Source organism: Oncorhynchus keta, chromosome 14 (genome assembly GCF_023373465.1).
Source record: "Oncorhynchus keta strain PuntledgeMale-10-30-2019 chromosome 14, Oket_V2, whole genome shotgun sequence".
In the NCBI taxonomy this organism is placed as follows: Eukaryota; Metazoa; Chordata; class Actinopteri; order Salmoniformes; family Salmonidae; genus Oncorhynchus; species Oncorhynchus keta.
Genome location: NC_068434.1, coordinates 51181224 through 51203233, shown reverse-complemented (window position 1 = coordinate 51203233; position 22010 = coordinate 51181224). Strand labels below are relative to the sequence as shown.

General features: G+C 43.6%; 3 protein-coding genes across 9 annotated transcripts in view; all 3 read left to right on the top strand.

Moving 5' to 3' along the window:
- The window catches only part of ak8 (adenylate kinase 8), a 77363-nt gene extending 73779 nt beyond the window's left edge, over window positions 1-3584 (top strand). For all 3 annotated transcript variants that reach the window (XM_035786389.2, XM_035786388.2, XM_052462642.1), the window contains 2 exons: window positions 2182-2262; window positions 3169-3584. In XM_035786389.2, coding sequence (XP_035642282.1) covers window positions 2182-2262; window positions 3169-3403 — 316 coding nt within the window. In that variant the 3' untranslated portion in view covers window positions 3404-3584. The remainder of the gene's footprint in view (window positions 1-2181; window positions 2263-3168) is intronic.
- The window catches only part of LOC127907379 (uncharacterized), a 149714-nt gene that overhangs the window by 10360 nt on the left and 117344 nt on the right, over window positions 1-22010 (top strand). The gene's annotated exons all lie outside the window — the stretch shown is intronic.
- Window positions 17574-22010, top strand: part of ddx31 (DEAD (Asp-Glu-Ala-Asp) box polypeptide 31) — a 44822-nt gene continuing 40385 nt past the window's right edge. Inside the window, exons 1-4 of one of the 5 annotated variants that reach the window (XM_035786383.1) lie at window positions 17574-17733; window positions 18049-18181; window positions 18867-19195; window positions 19498-19573. In XM_035786383.1, coding sequence (XP_035642276.1) covers window positions 18080-18181; window positions 18867-19195; window positions 19498-19573 — 507 coding nt within the window. In that variant the 5' untranslated portion in view covers window positions 17574-17733; window positions 18049-18079. Of the gene's footprint in view, window positions 17919-18048; window positions 18182-18866; window positions 19196-19497; window positions 19574-22010 lie in introns of all 5 variants that reach the window. The other 4 variants (XM_035786386.1, XM_035786382.2, XM_035786385.2 and 1 more) reach the window with 4 other exon arrangements.

The window sequence follows — 22010 nt, the reverse complement described above, 5'->3', positions numbered from 1 at the left end:
CTCAGACCCCTTGTGAGACCATATGCTGGTGCGGTTGGCCCTGGGTTCCTCCTAATGCAAGACAATGCTAGACCTCATGTGGCTGGAGTGTGTCAGCAGTTCCTGCAAGAGGAAGGCATTGATGCTATGGACTGGCCCGCTCGTTCCCCAGACCTGAATCCAATTGAGCACATCTGGGACATCATGTCTCGCTCCATCCACCAATGCCACGTTGCACCACAGACTGTCCAGGAGTTGGCGGATGCTTTAGTCCAGTTCTGGGAGGAGATCCCTCAGGAGACCATCCACCACCTCATCAGGAGCATGCCCAGGCGTTGTAGGGAGGTCATACAGGCACGTGGAGGCCTCACACACTACTGAGCCTCATTTTGACTTGTTTTAAGGACATTACATCAAAGTTGGATCAGCCTGTAGTGTGGTTTTCCACTTTAATTTTGAGTGTGACTCCAAATCCAGACCTCCATGGGTTGATACATTTGATTTCCATTGATAATTTGTGTGTGATTTTGTTGTCAGCACATTCAACTATGTAAAGAAAAAAGTATTTAATAAGAATATTTCATTCATTCAGATCTAGGATGTGTTATTTTAGTGTTCCCTTTATTTTTTTGTGCAGTGTATATTGTCTCTTTCTCTGTGGTTCACAGATCCTTTCAGCCCTTCCCCTCTCTTCCTGGTTTGTCTTGACCCGTTATCTGTGGGTCGGCCCCACTTTCTGAGCGTTCCCCTTGCTTCTGGGAATAGTAGTTTTGGTGGTCAGACATTTTGTGATCTGTAGTTCTGATCGGGGTGGCCATTTTAGTGAGAGGGCAGAGCCCGTTTATTAGTTCTGCTCTCACATATCTGCCATTTATTACTCGACCCCCCTTTGGCACCCCCCCCCCAGATTCGACCCCTAGGCCGAGGTACCGGAGCAAAATATGCGTGCTTGCGGGATAACCCATCCACATTTTCCATTTCCTTCTCTGCTCTGGGTTTAAGTCAAAGTGAAACGGTTGGAGACTCAAAAACCACCGCATCACCCGAGCGTTCTTCTCTTTAGCCCTATGCATCCAAGTGAGTGGGGCATGGTCACTGATGAGGGTGAAGTGGCGCCCTAGCAGGTAGGATTTCAGGCTTTCTAGAGCCCAATTTACTGCCAGCGCCTCTTTCTCAACGACTGAGTAGTTGGCCACTGTGGCATAACTTGGAATGAATTTCCGGTAGTAACTGGTCAACCCTAGGAAGGCTCGAACCTGCTTCTTATTTACTGGTTTCGGCCATCATCTAATTGCTTCCACCTTCTTAAGTTGGGGTTTGATTAACCCTCTTCCCACGGTGTATCCCAGATAATCTGTTTCCTCTAACTCCACGTAAAAATTGCCAGGTTTCGCCGTGAGAAGGGTTCGCCGTGCCTTCCTAAGGGCGTCTAACACTGCCTGTACCCGGGTGAAGTGGGATTCCCAATCTGGGCTGTAGATCCCCATGTCATCTAAATAGGCTGTGGCATACGCTTGGTGCGGTTTTAGGACCTTGTCCATTGGCTGTTGAAAGGTGGCTGGGGACCCGTGTAAGCCGAATGGCATGACGGTGTTTTGAAACAAACCGTCAGGGGTGGCAAAGGCTGTCTTTTCTTTGGCTCTGGGGGTCAGAGGAATTTACCAGTAACCTTTGGTTAGGTCCAGGGTCGTACTGTACCGAGCTTTACCAATTTTCTCCAGCAGTTCATCTACTCGGGGCATGGGGTAGGCATCGAACTTGGAGATTTCATTGACCTTCAGAAAGTCGTTACAGAACCGCAAAGACCATCACAATTGGGCTAGATCATTCACTATGTGACTCTTCAACCACTCCAGCTGCCAACATTTTCTCTGTCTCTGTTCTAATTGCGGCCTGTCAAACCTCCGGTACCTGATATGGCCTCATGCTCACTAATCTCCCTGGTATGGAAACAATATCATGAGCCATAACCTCAGTTCGGCCTGGCACCTCTGAAAACAAGTCTGGAAAACAAGTCTTTACTTCCTGTACTTGTGCTGGGGACAGAGTAGGTGAAATATTTACTTTGGCTGTCTCCTGAGTGGGTGTGGGGAACATGACCATTAGTGGTATGTGGAGAAATGTTTTTAGACCTATCCTAAAATGAACCTAATACGAAGCTCGTACAGCTATATCTAATATTCTTTTCCTTTCTCGCCATAGGGTCTTCTTTTTGGAAATGACAGACGATGTGGCCATCGAGAGAGTCACTCTGAGGTCAATCGACCCTGTCACTGGGGAGAGGTGAGTCATGCGACGCAGTCATTGCTCGGGCTTATGGGGATGTTGACCCTATGACATAGACAGCGGCTGCATTCCAAACTCTTAAAAGACACACCCTCAGCCCTCAAATTAGGTGGACACTTCTGATGACGTATCATGATGTCTGACGAGTTGACACTTGCAGGGCAAGGGCCAAGGGAAGAATGAATACATTTTAAATGGACCGCTCCTGACCGGAAATTTGTCACTTGTTCAACCCAAGGTTGTGTTTTCAGTCATCATGGAACTGTTGTGGATGCCTTATATGCACTACAATCAATTATGATTGCATTTCATATCTTGACTAGAAGACAACTCATCCGCAGACATCGAATGTTAGCCATCCTACTATATCAGGAAAATCGAAAGTTACAATCTGTAAGTGTGACGTCAGGGTAGCAAAATGTCTAACTTATTTACATTCCTTTTAACTTATGTTTAACGTATGTTGACTTCTCCATATTAATGTTGGTTTTAAGTTTTGGCTGAATTTTTTAGTAGATGTACAATCATCGCGAATTGAATTATGGGTGGTTTCAGGTCCCGGAGTGAACATAATTGTACACTCGCAAACTCCATTTAAAACGAGGGCTGAGGGGCTTATGTTGCAAACTTCCCTTGCTTGGCTAATAATTTGGACCGACGACAAATATGGCCGCGGGGATTCCCCTAAGGCGAGGTGGATGAGGGTGTGTCTTTTATAAGTTTGAAACACAGTCTGTGTCCCAAATGTTACCGTAACACCCATAGGGTTCTGGTCAAAAGTAGTCCACTATATAGAAAAGAGGGTGCCATTAAATGGGGATGTTCCCATAGTCTGGTGTACAAAGTTCTCTGTTGTTTATTCCTCGTCCTTTGTTATTCTTAGTCTTTCTTTTTGCCCGACAGATACCACTCACTGTATAAGCCAGCCCCCAGTCCTGAGGTGCAGACCCGTCTGCAGTTCAATCCCAAGGACTCCGAGGCCCAACTGCTCCAGCAGCTAAAGGAGTACTGGGCCAATGCTTCCTCCCTGCAGGACCTCTACCCTGAGGCAGTGCATATCAACGCTGACCAAGACCCACACACCGTCTTTGAGTCCCTAGAGAGTCGTCTAGTCGGACGTCTTCAAAACGACTCCTGAATTCTAATCGAGACCACCACCCACCCTTATGATTTTTACATTAACACAAGCAGAGTGAAGATCCTTTTTAGTTAGTATAACGTATTGGAATCTTACATTTACATTACATTTAAGTCATTTAGCAGACTGGAATCTTGGAATCTTAATTGTAGAAATAAAAGGAGTTTATTGTTCAAACCCACTGAAGCCGTCATCGTTGTCATTTGTTTCCGCATCCATTTTCTGTGGCCTCCTGACCAGTGGTATAAACTTCTTTTAAATACTTTAAAGTACTACTGAAGTAGTTTTTGGGGGTATCTGTACTTTTTAAAACTTTTTTCATTCACTACATCCTTAAAGAAAATAATGTACTTTTTACTCCATACATTTTCCCTGACACCCAAAAGTACTTGACAGGAAAATGGTCCAATTCACACACTTATCAAGAGAACAATCGAAAAATCAAGAGAAAACTGCAAGACTCAATAGAAGACAAAACAAGGAACAAACCAAAAAAGACAGGCTTTTGAAAAATTAACTATTTTTCATAAAATTGTACAGTTATCTTAGCTAGCTGAATTGCTAGCAGAATTGTTTACTTGTTGCTAAGCAGTTGCTAGGGACTCTCCTGGAAGAAGCTAGCTAGCTTACAAAGAATAACAACAAAAAATATCTAGTTAACAGAAGAAAGGAAGACAAAATAAGGACAAAAGAAGGACAGAAGAAAAAGGAAAAGAAAGAGGACAACAAAGTGAAACAGTCAGCACTTCTATTGCAACTTCGTATTTCGTCGTCCTAACGTAGTCTACACTGCTATCTGCCCAGCAGCTAGCCAGCTAGCAAACGTCCACCGTCTACCGAATAGCAGCACTGTAGAAACTATTACACTCAACTGAACGACTTGATTAGTGTAGTGTTAGCTAGCTACATAGTTGTCTTTGCTGTCTTCGTATCCAAGATAATTGTGTAGTTTAGAGCGTGTAGTCTTAGAGTGATTATCTTAATTTACCGAGGTTAGCTAGCCAGCTATTTGTTGTCCTTAACGTAGGAGACACTGCTAGCTAGCCAACAGCTAGCCAACGTCTACTGAATAGAACTTCCGCACTCAACAACCCGGTCGCATTCCGCTTCGCTCCACAGGTAGTATCACATTTTCATTTCATTTCATTACAGCACAACGGTTTGATTTGTTTGATCGTAGCTAGCTACATAGCTAGCTACATAGCCGTCTGTGTATCAAAGATAATTGTGTAGTCTAGAGCGATTTTCTAGGTTAGCTAGCCAGCTATTGTCGTTCTTTTAACGCAACGTAACGTAATCAACACTGCTAGCTAGCCAGCTAGCCCCGAATAGCAGCACTGTAGAAACTATTACACTCAACGGAACGACTTGATTAGTGTAGTGTCAACAACGCAGCCACTGCCAGCTAGTCTACAAAGTCAACAACGCAGCCACTGCCAGCTAGCCTACTTCAGCAGTACTGTATCATTTTAATCATTTTAGTCAATAAGATTCTTGCTACGTAAGCTTAACTTTCTGAACATTCGAGACGTGTAGTCCACTTGTCATTCCAATCTCCTTGCATTAGCGTAGCTTCTTCTGTAGCCTGTCAACTATGTGTCTGTCTATCCCTGTTATCTCCTCTCTGCACAGACCATACAAACGCTCCACACCGCGTGGCCGCGGCCACCCTAATCTGGTGGTCCCAGCGCGCACGACCGGTAGCCTCCGGTAGCCTCTGGAACTGCCGATCTGCGGCCAACAAGGCAGAGTTCATCTCAGCCTATGCCTCCCTCCAGTCCCTCGACTTCTTGGCACTGACGGAAACATGGATCACCACAGATAACACTGCTACTCCTACTGCTCTCTCTTCGTCCGCCCACGTGTTCTCGCACACCCCGAGAGCTTCTGGTCAGCGGGGTGGTGGCACCGGGATCCTCATCTCTCCCAAGTGGTCATTCTCTCTTTCTCCCCTTACCCATCTGTCTATCGCCTCCTTTGAATTTCATGCTGTCACAGTTACCAGCCCTTTCAAGCTTAACATCCTTATCATTTATCGCCCTCCAGGTCCCCTCGGAGAGTTCATCAATGAGCTTGATGTCTTGGTAAGCTCCTTTCCTGAGGACGGCTCACCTCTCACAGTTCTGGGCGACTTTAACCTCCCCACGTCTACCTTTGACTCATTCCTCTCTGCCTCCTTCTTTCCACTCCTTTCCTCTTTTGACCTCACCCTCTCACCTTCCCCCCCTACTCACAAGGCAGGCAATATGCTCGACCTCATCTTTACTAGATGCTGTTCTTCCACTAACCTCATTGCAACTCCCCTCCAAGTCTCCGACCACTACCTTGTATCCTTTTCCCTCTCGCTCTCATCCAACACAACCCACACTGCCCCTACTCGGATGGTATCGCGCCGTCCCAACCTTCGCTCTCTCTCCCCCGCTACTCTCTCCTCTTCCATCCTATCATCTCTTCCCTCTGCTCAAACCTTCTCCAACCTATCTCCTGATTCTGCCTCCTCAACCCTCCTCTCCTCCCTTTCTGCATCCTTTGACTCTCTATGTCCCCTATCTTCCAGGCCGGCTCGGTCCTCCCCTCCCGCTCCGTGGCTCGAGCGGGCAGCCGAGCGGAAATGGAGGAAAACTCGCCTCCCTGCGGACCTGGCATCCTTTCGCTCCCTCCTCTCTACATTTTCCTCCTCTGTCTCTGCTGCTAAAGCCACTTTCTACCACTCTAAATTCCAAGCATCTGCCTCTAACCCTAGGAAGCTCTTTGCCACCTTCTCCTCCCTCCTGAATCCTCCTCCCCCTCCCTCCTCCCTCTCTGCAGATGACTTCGTCAACCATTTTGAAAAGAAGGTCGACGACATCCGATCCTCGTTTGCTAAGTCAAACGACACCGCTGGTTCTGCTCACACTGCCCTACCCTGTGCTCTGACCTCTTTCTCCCCTCTCTCTCCAGATGAAATCTTGCGTCTTGTGACGGCCGGCCGCCCAACAACCTGCCCGCTCGACCCTATCCCCTCCTCTCTTCTCCAGACCATTTCCGGAGACCTTCTCCCTTACCTCACCTCGCTCATCAACTCATCCCTGACCGCTGGCTACGTCCCTTCCGTCTTCAAGAGAGCGAGAGTTGCACCCCTTCTGAAAAAACCTACACTCGATCCCTCCGATGTCAACAACTACAGACCAGTATCCCTTCTTTCTTTTCTCTCCAAAACTCTTGAACGTGCCGTCCTTGGCCAGCTCTCCCGCTATCTCTCTCAGAATGACCTTCTTGATCCAAATCAGTCAGGTTTCAAGACTAGTCATTCAACTGAGACTGCTCTTCTCTGTATCACGGAGGCGCTCCGCACCGCTAAAGCTAACTCTCTCTCCTCTGCTGTCATCCTTCTAGACCTATCGGCTGCCTTCGATACTGTGAACCATCAGATCCTCCTCTCCACCCTCTCCGAGTTGGGCATCTCCGGCGCGGCCCACGCTTGGATTGCGTCCTACCTGACAGGTCGCTCCTACCAGGTGGCGTGGCGAGAATCTGTCTCCTCACCACGCGCTCTCACCACTGGTGTCCCCCAGGGCTCTGTTCTAGGCCCTCTCCTATTCTCGCTATACACCAAGTCACTTGGCTCTGCCATAACCTCACATGGTCTCTCCTATCATTGCTATGCAGACGACACACAATTAATCTTCTCCTTTCCCCCTTCTGATGACCAGGTGGCGAATCGCATCTCTGCATGTCTGGCAGACATATCAGTGTGGATGACGGATCACCACCTCAAGCTGAACCTCGGCAAGACGGAGCTGCTCTTCCTCCCGGGGAAGGACTGCCCGTTCCATGATCTCGCCATCACGGTTGACAACTCCATTGTGTCCTCCTCCCAAAGCGCTAAGAACCTTGGCGTGATCCTGGACAACACCCTATCGTTCTCAACTAACATCAAGGCGGTGGCCCGTTCCTGTAGGTTCATGCTCTACAACATCCGCAGAGTACGACCCTGCCTCACACAGGAAGCGGCGCAGGTCCTAATCCAGGCACTTGTCATCTCCCGTCTGGATTACTGCAACTCGCTGTTGGCTGGGCTCCCTGCCTGTGCCATTAAACCCCTACAACTCATCCAGAACGCTGCAGCCCGTCTGGTGTTCAACCTTCCCAAGTTCTCTCACGTCACCCCGCTCCTCCGCTCTCTCCACTGGCTTCCAGTTGAAGCTCGCATCCGCTACAAGACCATGGTGCTTGCCTACGGAGCTGTGAGGGGAACGGCACCTCAGTACCTCCAGGCTCTGATCAGGCCCTACACCCAAACAAGGGCACTGCGTTCATCCACCTCTGGCCTGCTCGCCTCCCTACCACTGAGGAAGTACAGTTCCCGCTCAGCCCAGTCAAAACTGTTCGCTGCTCTGGCTCCCCAATGGTGGAACAAACTCCCTCACGACGCCAGGACAGCGGAGTCAATCACCACCTTCCGGAGACACCTGAAACCCCACCTCTTTAAGGAATACCTAGGATAGGATAAAGTAATCCTTCTCACCCCCCCCCCCTCCCCTTAAAAGATTTAGATGCACTATTGTAAAGTGGCTGTTCCACTGGATGTCATAAGGTGAATGCACCAATTTGTAAGTCGCTCTGGATAAGAGCGTCTGCTAAATGACTTAAATGTAAATGTAACATATCTGATCCTCCCTACTGCACCTGATCTGGCGGACTCACTAAACACAAATGCTTAGTTTGTAAATTATGTCTGAGTGATGGAGTGTGACCCTGGCTATCCGCACACAAAAAAAAGGAAAGAAAATGATGTTGTCTGTTTTGCTTAATATAAGAAATTTGAAATGATTTGTACATTTACTTTTGATACTTAAGTATAATTAAAACCAAATCCCTTTAGACTTTTACTGAAGTAGAATTTACTGGGTGACTTTCACTTTTACTTGAGTCATTTTATACTAAGGTATCTTTACTTTTACTCAAGTATGACAATTGAGTACTTTTCTCACCACTGCTCCTGGCCCTAATCTTCACAAGGTGCACTGGTTAACTCTGCTTTATTACCATATAGAAGTAACACTGCTGCTTGGTTCAAGTCCTCTGTACAGGGGAGCCATTAGTTAGCAACCAGGGAGACTTAAGTGCAGCAGTTAAACAAAGATGTTAATATGGCAGGTTTTTCAAAGTCCCCAATGACTGGTCCAGGCAGATTTCAATACTGCAGATGAGTTTGAACATAATATGCATCTCCCTTGAATATTTTAGTAGTGGGATTTTTTTATGTGGTGGTGTTTGAAAGTTTGTACTCTAGAGTAAAGCAAACAAATCCCATGCCCTCTATTTTTTTGTGTTCCACTAATCAGTATAGTTCTGATTTATTTTGGGGGGATTGCTTGCTTGATATTTTAGTCTGTAGTGTAAATGCAGACTACCTGTAAATGCAGGTGAGAAGACAGACTTGTCCATCTCATCATAAGCATCAGAATCTATTTCGAAGTTCTGTATTTGTTGTTGTTGGTCTCAACTCAGAAAATGGACTTGTCAATCAACTCAAACAATACCACTACAAAGCACGTTTTCTGAATGTAAGTTAACAAAGAACTTGCTCCATATTATGTTGTATTTGTCGTGACATGACTTGACTTTCAATAATATGATGTCTGTTATTTATCGAATCAACTATGTTTAATTGTTCCCCGATTTAAATTAATAATTTAACAATTAACTCATTAGGAATTTGGGGCACCACGGAAGAAGTTGTTTATAGTTACCATCTCCCGAATTAAACTCTAAATATATGTTATATATCGATAAGTCACTTATTAATCATTACCTCATGGCAGTCTCATTCTGAATGTGTCACAGACTTGAATCTGCACAAAGCCGAGTTTTGCTTATCATCCTTATCATAACACACACATTGATTTGATTATTTATTTACTAACTAACTAAATGATAACACAGGATACACACATGCATAGTATAGGTTATTTATTAGAAACTTGATACAATGAAAACAGGTCCCTAGCAGACTAACACAATATGACACTTGTTACAAAAGATGGAGAGTTAAAAAGAGAGACAACATATAGATACATTTGGGAACTACTCTCATAGCAATCATAACACTTTTCCCAGAGTAATGCATGTATTTACGTGTTGAATGTCTTCCTTCGTCGTTTATCTCTGTTGGATCCAGGCCTTCGTGAAAAGGCTACCGCTTCGTAAAAAGGGTTCGATTGGGCCTTCTCCTTAGTTCTTAAGTGTAAGGCTCTGATTGTCCACAAGAGGTCACAATGTCCTTCTTAGTTGTCTGTGTTTACTTTCACTCTTTCTGGAAGAGTGGTCTTCTGAGGACAGCTAATCAGCCGTGTCGATGATCCCCATTGGGGTGATGAGAGCAGTGTACTCGATGATGATTTGAAGAGAATAACTGGATGGTCCTACTTAAATTCACTTTCTTAGATACAGTACTTAGAACAGCTACTCTACCGTAACATTGATTGTTAGAGGCTACTTTGTCGTCTTCAACTCGTGTTGATTTTCAGGGTCGTGACCTAGCTGCAGCTTAAGTCCTAGTCTGGTATGTTAATTCTTAACTCAATATTTTATACACTTAGGTAAAAAGGGGCGTTTCTGTCATACTGACATGCTTTCTGAGCTCCCTTGGGTGTGGCTAGTTACTGGCAAAGTATCATCAAAACTATGAACTTGTTAGAACACTAAATGATCATTCATATCTTAACAAAAACATCTTCATCGTTGATATTTCCGACACATCATAAAGGATGTAAACCTGACACACACAGTGTGAAAGCTCTTAAAGTTACAATATTTTCATTATATCACTTTTATACCATTTATAATTACGTCACAAAATAGACATTAATTTCCCATATTCCATCTCTCATCGTTCCCCACATTCGGATATTGAAAATATTGTCCCAGTGTTCACTTTTGGACATTAGAGTTTTTGGGCAGCAAAATCTTCTGTAACAAAGCGATTCCAATCACCAGTACTAGAGACCAAAAGGAGTTGTCTGCTGCATACAATTTACGATTGGCATGAGGTGTCATAAAACCCCAACACCAATCCCTCCTCCCCTCTGTGGGTGAGAGGGCTCTGTAGACATTGATCCATTGTAACCTGATCTTTGGGTCCTCACATGAGAGTCATGACACATATTGAATCCCTCCCTCCCAAGGGCCTTGTTGGTCTAATGACATGGCACAGTAATGAGGGCCCGATCCTGTGGGCAGATGTGAGATTCATTTTAATTAGTGAGGTCAGAGTGCACATAGTTAAATATTATTAACCCTTAGTTGAGAACATGTGCCGGGGGAGCAGTAGGCTACATACAGTCCCCAAAGCAAGAAATGGGTTGGGTAACACCGAGGTGACTGCCTCATGATTAAAGATGGGACTGGGAGTCGATGAGTAGGGACCCAGAGGATCATGTCCACTTTCATATGTATACATCTCTATCCATACCTCTACAAAAGCCAAGGAAAGGGTTATACTGTAGAAGTGTCTGGAATATGAATAAGATTATTTGTTTTACTTAAGTTGATGAGGAGGATTCCTATTATGTACAGTATTCAATTTTTTGTCTAAGAATTTTATTGAATAATTATTCTGAGAACATTTCATAAATAACGAGTGTTTCAAAGACAGTCTTATTTCAAAATGATATTTTGACAAATTACATTCTGGTCTATGTCCCAAATGACACCCTATTCCCTATTTAGTGCACTACTTTTGACCATGTTTTTGACCAGTGCCCATAGGGACCTGGTAAAAATGAAAGCACGACAGAGAACACATGAGAAAGTAGGACTATGGATCAGATGATTTGAATCAACAACAAGTGGGACACAATCATGAAGTGGAACGGCATTTATTGGATATTTCAAACTTTGATTACACACAGGTGGATTGTATTTATCATCATTAGTCATTTAGGTCAACATTGGATCATTCAGAGATCCTCACTGAACTTCTGGAGAGAGTTTGCTGCACTGAAAGTAAAGGGGCTGAATAATTTTGCACGCCCAATTTTTCAGTTTTTGATTTGTTACATTTTTTTGAAATATCCAATAAATGTCGTTCCACTTCATGATTGTGTCCCACTTGTTGTTGATTCTTCACAAAAAAATACAGTTTTATATCTTTATGTTTGAAGCCTGAAATGTGGCAAAAGGTCGCAAAGTTCAAGGGGGCCGAATACTTTCGCAAGGTACTGTAAGTGGGGGTTTCTAAAGGAGTCTTTTAACACTAGACGTGCTGGAATTACATAACTACTAGAACAGCCATGACTTGATATTTACATTTCAAATATTCAATAATAAATAATACTTCAAAAAAATATTTTAGTCAGAGTGCAGTTTTACTGCAGTACAATGCAGTTAAAGTGCAATCTTTCTGCAGTATGCTCCAATACTGCGTCCAAAACTTCAACTGCAGTACACTGCAGTTATTCTGCAATTACTGCCTCCAAAATATTACTGCAGTTACTGCTCTACTATTGCAGTTTCAAAACGGTAAACTTTTTTTGTAAGGGAAAATGAATGCATTTTTTAATAAATTAAGGTAGCTAACGTTAGCTACCATTTACATTTATGAAAAACGTAACATTACATACAGTGGGGCAAAAAAGTATTTAGTCAATTGTGCAAGTTCTCCCACTTAAAAAGATGAGAGAGGCCTATAATTTTCATCATAGGTACACTTCAACTATGACAGACAAAATGAGGGAAAAAAATCCAGAAAATCACATTGTAGGATTTTTAATGAATTTATTTGCAAATTATGGTGGAAATTAAGTATTTGGTCAATAACAAAAGTTTATCTCAATACTTTGTTATATACCCTTTGTTGGCAATGACAGAGGTCAAATGTTTTCTGTAAGTCTTCACAAGGTTTTCATACACTGTTGCTGGTATTTTGGCCCATTTCTCCATGCAGATCTCCTCTGGAGCAGTTATGTTTTGGGGCTGTTGCTGGGCAACGCAGACTTTCAACTCCCTCCAAAGTTTTTCTATGGGGTTGAGATCTGGAGACTGGCTAGGCCACTCCAGGACCTTGAAATGCTTCTTACGAAGCCACTCCTTCGTTGCCCGGGCGGTGTGTTTGGGATCATTGTCATGCTGAAAGACCCAGCCATGTTTCATCTTCAATGCTCTTGCTGATGGAAGGAGGTTTTCACTCAAAATCTCACGATACATGGCCCCATTCATTCTTTCCTTTACACGGATCAGTCGTCCTGGTCCCTTTGCAGAAAAACAGCCCCAAAGCATGATGTTTCCACCCCCATGCTTCACAGTAGGTATGGTGTTCTTTGGATGCCGGAGACACCTGAAACCCCACCTCTTTAAGGAATACCTAGGATAGGATAAGTAATCCTTCTCACCCACCCCCCTTTAAGATTTAGATGCACTATTGTAAAGTGACTGTTCCACTGGATGTCATAAGGTGAATGCACCAATTTGTAAGTCGCTCTGGATAAGAGCGTCTGCTAACTGACTTAAATGTAATGTAATGGATGCAACTCAGCATTCTTTGTCCTCCAAACACGACGAGTTGAGTTTACCAAAAAGTTCTATTTTGTTTTCATCTGACCATATGACATTCTCCCAATCTTCTTCTGGATCATCCAAATGCTCTCTAGCAAACTTCAGACGGGCCTGGACATGTACTGGCTTAAGCAGGGGGACACGTCTGGCACTGCAGGATTTGAGTCCCTGGCAGCGTAGTGTGTTATTGATGGTAGGCTTTGTTACTTTGGTCCCAGCTCTCTGCAGGTCATTCACTAGGTCCCCCCGTGTGGTTCTGGGATTTTTGCCAGAAATCTTGCTTGTTTGTAGGTGACCAAATACTTATTTTCCACCATAATTTGCAAATAAATTCATTAAAAATCCTACAAAGTGATTTTCTGGATTTTTTTTCTAATTTTGTCTGTCATAGTTGAAGTGTACCTATGTTGAAAATTACAGGCCTCTCTCATATTTTTAAGTGGGAAAACTTGCACAATTGGTGGCTGACTAAATACTTTTTTTGCCCCACAGTACATGGCTACTGGAAGGTAATGTTCAAAGACAGCTCATAGTGAGTGAATATACATATTTTTCTGGAGTGCCCTTCTCAAAATTAAATTATTATTATTATTATGTGCATGTAACCTTACTCAGTGAGGGGATTCGATTAATCTGGCCCGGCTAGGCCTCCTGAGCGACGCAGTGGTCTAAGGCACTGCATAGTAGTTGTTAGCTGTGCCACTAGAAATCCTGGCTCGCTACCGGGAGACCCATGGGGCGGCGCACAATTGGCACAGCGTTGTCCGGGATAGGGGAAGGTTTGGCCGGCAGGAATGTCCTTGGCCCATCGAGCTCTAGTGACTCCTGTGGTGGGCCAGGTGCATGCACGCTGACACGGTTACCAGGTGTATGGTGTTTCCTCCGACACATTGGTGTGACTGGCTTCTGGGTTAAGCGGGCATTGTGTCAAGAAGCAGTGCGGCTTGGTTGGGTCGTGTTTTGGAGGAAGCATGGCTCTCGACCTTTGCCTCTCCCAAGTCTGTACTTGAGTTGCAGCGATGAGACAAGACTGTAACTACCAATTGGATACCATGAAATTGGGGAGAAAAATTGATAAAAAGTAAAACAATTATTATAATAATCTGGCCCAGCTAAACGTGTTTTGTGCACAGGATGAAAGTTGATCGGGCAGCCTCCTGGACAAGCCAGGTGCCCCGAAAAACAACATTGCAACACTGTGGTACGCTCCATCTGCCCTGTTTGTCTATTCTGTGCAAACCCCTTGAAGGCACTGCATGGTCAGTCAGACATCTGCATTGACCTTGCAGAATTTACTGTGATATGGCCTCTGCAGAAGTCAGGGCATTCATACTTCTTGCGCTTCGCCAAGCAGCGTAGAGCTGTTGTGAAGGAAGTGGTCAAGGAAGTGAGTTGGTGTTTATACAGGACCTCCCTCCCTCACCAACTGTCAAATAATCATGTCAATGCGGAGCCCTCCACATTGTTACACAATTTGAGAGAGGTGCATGGCGATGCAGTATGGAGCTCAATTTGGCCTCTGCATGCCTCTAGGCTTCTCATTGCGTCACACTATCCATACAGCCTCTGACCACATTCTCGGATACATTTTCGGATCAAGCATAAATTGGCTCTGAGATATCCGCACACAATGCATCATTGACCACCTCCGAAAGTGGTCAACCAGATCTGAACACATTCAGACCACAAAGCAACTTCTGTGCATCTAGACCTGTCTCTTCGATGCAATCTTCATATTCTGATAGTGGCATGTAAGAGCCAATGCATGCTTGATGTGGTCGGAGGCGCCATATGGATGGAGTGATGCAATTGCGGAACCTCCAGAGGCTTGCAGAGACCCTACCACATTGCAATGTGCCTCTCAAATTTTGTAACAATATGGAGGGCTCGGTAAAGCTTCGCATTGACATAATTGGTTGACGGTAGGTGAGGGCAGTAGGTTCTGTATAAACACAAACTCACTTCCTTGACAACTTCCTTTACAACAGCTCTGTGCTGCTCGGCAAAGTGAAAGAAGTATGTGATACTCACTTTTGCAGAGGCCATATCAGCGTAAAGGCTGCTCGGAATGCAGAAGTCGGATTGACAATGAACCTCCGTTATGTTTCAAGTAGGCATAACCTAAGATGCATACATTCAGTTTTTCCGAACTCACTTCACTTGGACTAAAGATTGAAGCTCGCTCAACTAGTGCTAGTACATGAGCTGATCAAATACACAGATGGAACGCTGATCAAGGTGTATACATGTCCTAATAATTTGAAAGATTACTCAGAAAACCACGTGTTTAGCCTCCTGGGTGGAGCAGTGGTCTAAGGTTCTGCATCGCAGTGCTAGCGGCGTCACTACAGATCCGGGTTCGATCCCGGGCTGTGTTGCAGTCAGCCAGGACCGGGAAACCCATGAGGCGGCGCACAATTGGCCTACCATCGTCTGGGTTAGGGGAGGGTTTGGCCGGCCAGGATGTCCTTGTCCCATCGTGCTCTAGCAACTCCTGTGGTGGGTTTCCTCCAACACATTGGTGCGGCTGGCTTGCGGGTTAAGCGAGCAGTGTGTCAAAAAGCAGTGTGGCTTGGCGGGGTCGCCTCTCCCAAGTCCGTACGGGAGTTGCAGCGATGGGACAAGACTGTAACTAACAATTTGATATCACAAAATTGGGGAGAAAAAGGAGTAAAAAAGACTACTGCTTAATCTGCCTACTGCTATAGTTTAATATTGAATTATTACTTAGCATGTAAACGGTACTTGAGTCTGGAACTGAGTTCCTCCTCAACGATTTCTAGAATGGAATTTTTATGCTATCTAGACCAGTGGTTCCCAAATTTGTTATAGTCCCGTACCCCTTCAAACATTCAACCTCCAGCTGCGTACCCCCTCTAGCACCAGGGTCAGCTTACTCTCAAATGTAGTTTTTTTTGCCATCATTGTAAGCCTGCCACACACACACACTATACATTTATTAAACGTAAGAATAATTGAGAGTTTTTGTCACAACCTGGCTCGTGGGAAGTGAAAAAGAGCTCTTACCAGACCAGGGCACAAATAATAATATAATAATAATCAATAATGTCGCTCTTTATATAGTCATGTTACATATAAAACTTTATTTGTTAATCAAAAATTGTGAATAACTCACCACAGGTTAATGAGAAGGGTGTGCTTGAAAGGATGCACATAACTCTGCAATGTTGGGTTGTATTGGAGAGAGTCTCTGTCTTAAATCATTTTCCACACACAGTCTGTCCCTGTATTTAGTTTTCATGCTAGTGAGAGCCGAGAATCCCCTCTCACATAGGTACGTGGTTGCAAAGGGCATCGGTGTCTTAACAGTGCGATTTTTCAAGGAGGAATACTCTGAGCACAGCCCAATCCAGAAAATGACAGTGGCTTCTGATTAAATAACATTTTCACAGAACTGCTTGTTGCAATTTCGATGAGGCTCTCTTGTTCAGATATCGGTAAGTGGACTGGAGGCAGGGCATGAAAGGGTTAACGAATCCAGTTGACTGTGTCATCCATTTCGGAAAGTACCTGTGTAATTGCGCACCCAACTCACTCGGGTACCTCGTTTATCAAATGCGACATTGTCTGTAAGCTTGAGTTCATTTGCACACCAAAAATCATACAATGATGGAAAGACCTGTGTGTTATTGCAGACAAAGAGCTCCAACTTCTTAATCATAGCCTCAATTTTGTCCCACACATTGAATATAGTTGCAGGGAGTCCCTGTAATCCTGGATTCAGATCATTCAGGTGAGAAAAACATCAGCCAGATAGGCCAGTCGTGTGAGAAACTTGTCATCATGCAAGCGTTCAGACAAGTGAAAATTATGGTCAGTAAAGAAAACTTTAAGCTCCTCTCTCAACAAAACAAAACATGTCAATACTGCGCACTTCTGTATGTTGTAAAATCGTTACATGCTCGCTGCCCATATCATTGCATAGTGCAGAAAATACACCAGGGGCCTTGCTTTAACAAAGTTAACAATTTTCACTGTCGTGTCCAAAACGTCTTTCAAGCTGTCAGGCATTCCTTTGGCAGCAAGAGCCTCTAGGTGGAGGCTGCAGTGTACCCAAGTGGCGTCGGGATGCATGCTCATTACCACTCCACTACTGTATGTCTCCCTGTCATGGCTTTTGCACCATTAGTACAGATACCAACATGAGCATCAGCTACGTTTGGCTACATATGGACTGTTAGTGGAATTCCCGCGTGAGAGTAATGGTTAATGTGATTGGATGTTAATTATTTGACAAGGCCATCTGTATGTGACATTGTGTTTTATTCTGCTGAACACTCAATGGTTTAATTTTCTTTTTTGCAGCGAAACGAGTCTACTCAGGCGAGAAAAAATACTCACCCAAATGTATAGCCCCATTGCAAAATATAAATGGATTGTTTGAAAATGTAAAGAAAAAAATGTTAATCACATTTTTATTTGGCGTACTCCAGACGGTATTGTGCGCACCCATTGGTTGTGCCAGGCCAGAATACAGTTGGGTAAAGCAATTTTTGAAAATTCTTCATTAGATTTGATACTGATTGGTTAGTAGCAGGTTTAGGATAACTTACGCAAAAGGTTAGGAAAAGGGTTTGGGTTAGCTATTTTATTTATCAACTTTTGATGTCAATTTGACAAAAGCTGTATCCCGTCCAGCTGTTGGTCAAAATCGATGCGCTTGAACAGAAGGGAACGCCCAAGGACGTGACGTTGGAAAGGGAAGTTACCCAAATCCAGGACATCCATGCTTGATCTAAAAACAACAAAAACGTTTTTTGGACTTATTGTGGGTAAATTGAAATTCAGTCGACTAATTGCAGCACTATATTATTTGTGAGACCAACGTGGAGGGGGAAGACTGCTGACTTTCAGGGTAACGTTAGCAGTACACGTTTTCAATAGCTAGCTAGCTAAGTTAGCTAACTGCACACGCGTGTGAATCGGTGCCTCAGATCATAGCACTAGACTGGTAAAGGTAACATGTAATGCCTAGGACTGACACATTTGGATTAACTTTACATTCACATGATGTCATAATGTTACATTTAGCTGTAGCAGACATGTACAACTAGCTAGCTATGGGATCATTTTTGTGTGTGTTGCAGAGGGACGTGTAATCGCATCCCACCAGTCACCATGGCAGAGGATACGTTGATGTTGAACCTCTCGTCTGACTCAGCTCCAGCATGTCACTCGAAGAGTTATCAGAGACCAACGTCTCAGGAGAAATGGGCTTTGGTAGGTAAACTCCGGTCACAACAATGTCAGGAGTTTTGTTAAATCTTTGCCAAGTACCTCAACTCCACGGTGATTTTATTCACGGAGTTGAGTACAAACTATAGTTTTTTTAAAATGAACCTCCGACTCGCTATGCAGTTGCTCATACAGTGTACCTATGTTTTCCTCTGTGTGCCTTTATTTGTTTTCTGAAGTCATACTTTTTTAAATAAAACGTGAATCAAATACAACAACCGACTGTATACTTGTTGAGATTAAATTGGCACATGAATGAACATTCCCGCTGACGTTATATTTGATTAACGTTTTATTATAAAGTATGGTTTCAGCAAACGGTGGCATTAAGCAACAGAGGACAAACATAAGAACATGATAAGTGTTTACATTTTGAAAATATCGGCTGCATGACGAGTCAGTTTTTATTTGTATAATTAGTCTGCTCTCAACTCCATGGATGAAATCATTGTGGAGTTGAGGTACTTGGGAAAGCGGGATAACTAGTCAGTTGTACAACTGAATTCCTTAAACTGAAATGTGTCTACCACATTTAACCCAACCCCACTGAATCCAGCAAGGTTGACCAATCATTGTCAGCACAGCACTTGCAAACTACCTAACTCCTTTTGTTACCTTGTTCTCATTTAATCTCTGAATAGATATCACATGTTTTTGTTTTAATTTCCAGAAAAAAGCACAGAAACGAAAATACTCAGAAATACAGAAAGGGTTACCTAATAAACAGTTCAATGGGCCTAAGACCAAGGACCAACAGCCCCCCGAGGACATGGAAGAAGAGAATGTAACAACCCATAAAAACCCTGTCCGAAAGCCAGCACCAAAGGATGCAGCCAAAGCCTTGTCCCCTGAGACCCCAAAACCTGCCCAGAGATTCAAAGCCCAGACAAAAATGACTCCAAAAAGTAAACATGTTGGGGAACACAGAGGAGAGGACAGTGTGTTCATAAAGACTTCGTCCCTCTTTAGAAATAACCCAGATATCCCAGACGTCCACAGGTAAGTTCTTTCAATGACGATGGGAGGGTGTTGAGTTGGTAATGTTGCACCTGGCTGTTGGCCTATGTGGTTTCAATCTTGAATCAAGCCTTTATTCAAATAGTCTACTTTCTATACACCACTAATGGTTTGCTGAAAACATGTCTAAGGTCCAAGACTTACTACAAATACAATTATTTATCATGATAGTAGTAGAGTCTAAGAAAAAACAAGCTTGGGTGTAGGGTTAGAGGGTTTGTTTACTCCTGTTTAGTGAAATGCTGTTTGGTTAGTATTAACCCCTCCACTGGCTGTGACTGCAGGCCTGCTGTGACCCAGCTGAAGGAGAGAGTCTTCACCAGCGACTCATTTGCGGAGCTGGACCTTCACCCCCACCTGGTGAGCACCTAAACTAGGGATGTGACAAAGGGAAAACGTGAATTCATAATGCAGAATATGGTCCTGTTGCCTATGACCGCTAGGGTGCAATGAAATACTATCTACCGCAGTCATAGGCTAAATCATAAATCGAATGCTTGGGCCCCTAAGCCCATTATTGAGTGGCCTCTTGCTGTTGTGTTCGATCGTGAACACTCGAGTCTGAAATTATTTTGGCCAAAATCAACATTGAGACGATGCATGCTCTTCGTCCCAACTGCTACTTATCAATATTTCTAAATCTGTTTGCGAGCATGGTCTCAACTGGTCTTGTGCATGACTCATTCGCTATTAAACACGGGCACTGGAACAGACGCACACTCTGAAAGGTGTTGAGAAAGTTGTAAAAACAACATTTATCTTTCTCCTGCCCAAATTATGTGCAAGTATATCGGTCGCCAGGGATTTCATCAACTGATTTAGCTTGTTGTAGCATGCCTGCTGCTAGCTAGCTTCACTGACAAACACATGGATGGGATTTTAGATAGCTAGCAAAGGAGGCGGCAGGGCAGCCTAGTGGTTAGAGCGTTGCAAGTTCAAACCCCCGAGCTGACAAGGTACAAATCTGTCGTTCTGCCCCTGAACAGGCAGTTAACCCACTGTTCCTAGGCTGTCATTGAAAATAAGAATTTGTTCTTAACTGACTTGCCTAGGTAAAATTTAAAAAAATAAAACTATAGTTTTGGCCAGTCGGGTTAGGATATCTACTTTGTGCATGACACAAGTCATTTCTCCAACATTTGTTTAGACAGATTATTTTACTTATAATACACTATCATAATTCCAGTCCGTCATAAGTTTACATACACTAAGTTGACTGTGCCTTTAACCAGCTTGAAACATTCCAGAAAATTATGTAATGGCTTTAGAAGCTTCTGATTGACATACTAATTTACATACTTTGCGTGTCATTTGGAGGTGTACCTGTGGATGTGTTTTAAGGCCTACCTTCAAACGCAAATGCCTAGTACCTTGACTTTGCTGTCCATTAGCCATTTTGCCACAACTTTGGAAGTATGCTTGGGGTCATTGTCCATTTGGAAGACCCATTTGTGACCAAGCTTTAACTTGCTGTTTGATGTCTTGAGATGTTGCTTCAATATATATCCACATCATTTTCCTACCACATGATGCCATCTATTTTGAAGTGCACCAGTCCTTCCTGCAGCAAAGAAACCCCACAACATGATGCTGCCACCCCCGTGATTCACGGTTGGGATGGTGTTCTTCGGCTTGCAAGCCTCCCCCTTTTCCTCCAAACATAACAATGGTAATTATGGCCAAACAGTTCTATTTTTGTTTAGTCAGACCAGAGGACATTTCTCCAAAAAGTACAAGATTTGTCCCCATGTGCAGTTGCAAACCGTAATCTGTTTTTTTTATGGACATTTTGTAGCAGTGGCTTCTTCCTTACAGAGCGGCCTTTCAGGTTACATCGAATATAGGACTTGTTTTACTGTGGATATAGAAACTTTTGTACCTGTTTCCTCAGCATCTCACAAGGTCCTTTGCTGTTGTTCTAAGATTGATTTGCACTTTTCGCACCAAAGTACATAACTCTCTATGGGACAGAACGAGTCTCCTTCCTGAGCGGGATGACGGCTGTGTGGTCCCATGGTGTTTATACTTGTTCATCTGTACAAACAATAGTACACGTGGTACCTTCAGGAATTTGGAAATTGCTCCCAAGGATGAACCAGACTTGGTCTACAATTTTTTTCCAAGGTCTTGGCTGATTTCTTTTGATTTTCCCATGATGTCAAGCAAAGAGCCCTGACCTCAATTCCATAGAAAATATGTGGGCAGAACTGAAAAAGCGTGTGCGAGCAAGGAGGCTAACAAACCTGACTCAGTTACACCAGCTTTGTCAGGAGGAATGGGCCAACATTCACCCAACTTAATGTGGAAACTTGTGGAAGGCTACCCAAAACGTTTGACCCAAGTTAAACAATTTAAAGGCAGTGCTACCAAATACTAATTGAGTGTATGTACATTTCTGGCCCACTGGGAATGTGATGAAAGAAATACAAACTGAAATAAATCATTCTCTACTATTATTTAGACATTTCACATTCTTAAACTGTGGTGATTTTCACTGACCCAAGATGGAATTTTTATGAGAGAGAGACACACACAGACAGACACCAACTCATTCAAGGTCTTATCTTTTATTTTTGCTATTTTCTACATTGTAGAAAAATTGTGAAGACACCAATTATGAAATAACACATATGGAATGATGTAGTTACCCAAAAAGTGTTAAACTAATCTTAATATTTTATTTTTGAGATTCTGCAAAGTAGTTACCCCTTGGCTTGATGACAGCTTTGCACACTCTTGGCATTCTCTCAACCAGCATCATGAGGAATGCTTTTCAAACAGTCTTGAAGGAGTTCCC